The sequence below is a fragment of the Hippocampus bargibanti genome, linkage group LG14 (genome assembly GCF_051943395.1).
Source record: "Hippocampus bargibanti isolate YZ-2025 linkage group LG14, ASM5194339v1, whole genome shotgun sequence".
NCBI lineage: Eukaryota > Metazoa > Chordata > Actinopteri > Syngnathiformes > Syngnathidae > Hippocampus > Hippocampus bargibanti.
In genome coordinates, this window is record NC_142747.1 from 17354587 (window position 1) to 17359586 (window position 5000).

Genomic DNA, 5000 nt, shown 5'->3' on the forward strand with positions numbered 1-5000 from the left:
TCAGGAATGGCGCTCCACGTCACACTTTTATATTTACGAATACATTCGGGGATGGCAGCGAATGAGTTAAAATCGGATTTACAGAGGTATAAATTGGTCGACTTTTGTTTTCTAAATGAGTGGAATTTTCGTGTATTTCCACGTACTGTATTTCAAAATGTGGATCCAAATCATAATTTTTGCACAAGTGCGGTCTTGGTGAGTGTGGACCCGTTTCGAAGTCATGACAGTTTGTGGAATTACATTTCATGTGGCTTGCGAGGCGATATTGATTCCTATTATGACATTATGACAGCAAATATTTACCGTTATTTGTTCCGTGTTTCCCTGTAGTCGATATCTGCACAACAGCTGACTGCACTCGGTCGGGTAAGCGCTTCTTTTTATCTCATTCTTCTGTCCATCACAATTGATGGGTGCAAACGCATATGTCTTCTCATCTAAAATCAACAACTCGATCTTGACAAAAATATAACATGCTTAACTAATTCACTGCCAGACGATGTGCAAAAAATATCTCCACTCCAGTGCCAGGGTTTTTGTCATTGTCACTCAAATTCCAGGACCCACAGAATATTGAGTTTTAGGAGGACGTTTAAAGAACAACCGACGTCACTTGTTTGTTTCTTAACTGACATCAGAAAAACGTTTTATAGCATCTAAAATACTCAAAACACGCAGTATAATATTTTTATTCAAATGCAAAACACCAATAAAAATGACTTAAAGTGTCCAAAATCTGCAAAAAAATAACCTGGAAGTGGCCAGTTTCAGAAGGTCCCGCCCCCTTCTTCGTGGCGTCACCCCAAGACGTCTTGCCTTGCGGGATAATCAAAACAATGGCTTCAGATTCGGAGAAGATGCTTTCTTGTTACACATCCAGTTATGAATATGATTCAAATAGTTCTGAAGAGGAAAGCATACATGTTTGCAACCGATTAAAGAATTTACTCCGTGCCATTTTGAGGCAACATTGGGGGGAAATGTCTCACCCAAAACGAGGCACAAAATGGCCACCGAGCTGTTGGGAGGAATGAATCAGGCTGACAAATTCCTTCCATGGAGCTTGGACGCCCTCTTCTGGCGCAACACGAGGTTTTCAGACCAAACAAGTACAGCAAAATACATTGACGTGATGGAAGGACTGCTACAATGTGTCTTTTTTTCGGTCAGGGGCGTTCTTTTAGTGACGTCACGTACGGACTCGTCACCAACTCGAAAACAAGACTTCCTAAATATTCACCACGAGTCTTAAAACGTAAAATATAGCTATATGCGGTGGAATCTTATTAAAATACGCTCAGTAGAAGTCATTTGAAGCCATTTTACAAATTATGGACACAACTTGTCCAGAGCCGTCGGTTGTCCTTTAAACATAACATAAACATTCAATGCAGCGTAAGAAACCTGAGACTATCTTCTCTCATCAGAAGAGTTAATTCCTAAGTTATATAGGTCTGGAGTTATATAAGCTTGAAATGAGGGTGGCTGTCCAAAATATAATGCAATACTGTACATATCGGTTTATATAGCGCTTTCACAAAAGCTGAAGCTGGAACAAAGCGTTAATATGATTAAAAAGGGAAAGACTGCCACCTTGTGGAAGGAAAAAAACATTGCCAGAGTCTGGCCAGCACTTTATCGGAACTCAAGCAAGAAAAACAAAACCCGAACACATTTGGGAATGGCGATCTATGTCAGATTTTCAATTATATAATCCAGATTAAATTCGTGAATGGCAGTGAATGAGTTAATTGTGAAAATGTTTCCGTTTTTAGCATCTTTAGCATTCTGTGTTTCATGTTTCACGGATGCTCCCATATAGTAGGATGCATCCATCCATTTTATTTTCCGCTTATCCTCACAAGGGTGGGGGAGGTTGCTGCAGCCTATTTCAAATGTCTTCGAGTAGTAGGCGGGGGACACCCTGAACCGGTTGCCAGTCACTTTTAGGGCACACAGGGACGAACAACCGTCCACGCTCACACTAAAATCAAGGGACAATATTGAATATTTTACTTACCTGCTATGCATATTCTTTGGAAGGTGGGAGGAAATCGCAACACCCGGAGAAAACCCACGCAGGACCAGGAAGAACATGCAAATTCCATACAGAAAGACCAAAGCTGGACCACCGGGCCACCTTTGAGTCAGATCTCCCTTTCAAAACAAAAAACAAAAATAAATCAATCCAAAAAAATAAATCAATAAAATCCACATCCAAAGAATCCCACAACAAAAACGTTCTCCATGTGCGTGTTTTATTTATGTATTTGTCTCCAAAAGTCAAAAACAAGGTGGTTTGTTTTTTCAAGGGTACTTGTGTATATGTATGTGTACCAGCGGAGCGTGAAACATTGCGTTCGTGTGCCAGGCGGTCAAAGGAAAGGTCGGTGGTCCACATCAACAAGTCTTCTGCTCTGTCCCTCAAAACAAATAGAAATCGGCGTGTTTGATGATGATGAGGAAGATATCTCCTTCTTGTCTCCTTTTACCCGCAAAAGGCGTCTGCCAACATCCTGCTCGTTTTTATTTTGTAGTATAAACAGAGTCAAAGAGGCAAAAGCTTTGACTGGTTCCAGACAAAAAAACTAATCAAACGGATTGACTCTATTTGTTTTGTTTCTATCTACCTAGCTATTAGCTATCTATTAGCTAGCTAGCTGGCTGGCTATCTGTTTGCTCTCTGGTGGCTGTCTAGTTGGTTGGCTGTCTATCTACTAGCTGGCTAGATAGCTGACTGGCTGTCTATTGGCTATCTAATAGCGAGATGGCTAGTTAGCTGGCTATCTATTGGGTATCTGTTAGCTGGCTAGCTGGCTATTTATTGGCTAATGGCTAGCTAGCTTTTTATTTATTTGAGTTATTCCGGGTTGAGTGAACGCTAGCGCATGTGGCTGCCGCTGCTCACCCACAGAAAAACTGATCCAGTGACTGTAAAGTGATTTTAAGAGTTTTGAAAGGCGCTTACAAATGAAATGATTATAATAATGATAATAATAATATTATTATTATTATTATTATTATTATTATTATTATTATTATTATTATTATCTAGCGAGCTAGCATTCTATCAATTTGAGTTACTTTCAGGTTGAGTGAACGCTGGCGCGTGTGGCTGCCACTGCTCACCCACAGAATAACGTATCCTGTGACTGTAAAGTGATCTTGAGAGTTTTGAAAGGCGCTTACACATAAAATGGATTGTTATTATTAAGGTCATCTTTTGAAGAAAATGAAGGCTTTTTGGTGCGCATATACACCAGAAAATACGGTAGAATATTGAATTGAAATGTGTAGGGTTTTTTTTAAACTCCAAAAAAAGAAGAGATGTAAAATTGTCAAATTATCGTGCTATTTTTAGGAAAAGTGATAAATTATGACTTAAGTGGTCTTTGAAGGATTGAATCTAGCTCCCAGTCAGAACAGATTTTAAAATTCTGCTCTCTGCATCACTGAGTACCGTATTTTCCATTCTATAAGGCGCAACCGAAAGCCTTCATTTTCGCCTTATACGCAGGTGCGCCTTACATGTGAAGTCATATTAAATGCTGATGGAATAGAAACCCAGGACTTGGGTCAATTAGAGGAGCTCAGATTTCAAAGCAAACAGGATGAAGTTTGTTGAGTTAATGATGCACCCGTATTTTATCTGTTTTGTTACTTACACACATTGTCATTCCTGGATATTTTTTTTTCTTTCATTTTCAAAAATGTTCTCTTTGCCATGCAGCCGCTCGCCTGATTGAGAATATGGACGCCAGTGTGGATCCTTGTGACAACTTCTACCAATACGCCTGTGGTGGGTGGCTCAAAAAGAACATTATCCCCGAAACCAGCTCGAGATACAGCACTTTTGGCATCCTGCAGGATGAACTGGCGGTCGTTCTAAAAGGTTAGCATCTCTTCACACACACACACACGCACACATTGCAACATGCATGATTTTGGCATGTGGGAAATAAAAACACGCAAGGATTGGGGAAAACATGTCTCATAAACCGAGATTTGAACCCCGAGACTCAGATCTACTGTACTGTAATGTTATTTCCATTCATTTGAGTAGGGAAACCTGATTTGAGCTACAAGTATGTTGACATACGACCATGGTGAGAGGAACGCATTCAACTCTAATAATAATAATAATAATAATAATAATAATAATAATAATAATAATAATAATAATAATAATAATAATAAATTTCATTGATAAGCGCATTTCAAAACTGGCAAGGTCACTTTACAGTCACATAATAATAATAATAATAATAATAATAATAATAATAATAAATTTCATTGATAAGCGCCTATCAAAACTGTCAAGGCCACTTTACAGTCACAGGATTTCTGTGGGTGAGCAGCGGCAGCCACACACGCCGTCGGTCACTCAACCCAGAATAATAATAAAAATAATAATAATAAATCTAATAATAATAATAATAATACTAATACTACAACTACTACTACTACTACTATTAATAATAATAATAATAATAATAATACTAATAGTACAACTACTACTAGTACTATTAATAATATTAATAATAATAATATTATTAATAATAATAATAATAATAATAATAATAATACATTTAATTTCCAAGCACCTTTCAGAACACCCAAGGACACTTTACAATTAAAAGAACAATAAAACCATAAATAAATGATAAATAATAAAATAGCTGATTTAATCTAAAGAGTACTTTTAAACAAATGGGTTTTGAGCTAACAATAATAATAATAATAATAATAATAATAATAATAATAATAATAATAATAATAATAATATTTAATTTACAAACGCCTTTCTGAACACCCAGAGACACTTTACAATGAAAAGAACAATACACAGAACAATAAAACCATCAATAAAATGATAAATAATAAAATAGCTGATTAAACTACACCATGAATGCAATTTTAAACAGATGGGCTCAAATGGATAGAAAGCTAGCCAGCTACCTAATAGATAGCTAACTAGCCAGCCAGTTAGATAGATA

At 37.1% G+C, this 5000-nt stretch overlaps 1 protein-coding gene across 2 annotated transcripts in view; it reads left to right on the forward strand.

The window, feature by feature from the left end:
* The window catches only part of LOC148888619 (neprilysin-like), a 45034-nt gene that overhangs the window by 12102 nt on the left and 27932 nt on the right, over positions 1-5000 (forward strand). For both annotated transcript variants that reach the window (XM_089014177.1, XM_089014176.1), the window contains exons 3-4: positions 334-369; positions 3734-3895. In XM_089014177.1, coding sequence (XP_088870303.1) covers positions 334-369; positions 3734-3895 — 198 coding nt within the window. The remainder of the gene's footprint in view (positions 1-333; positions 370-3733; positions 3896-5000) is intronic.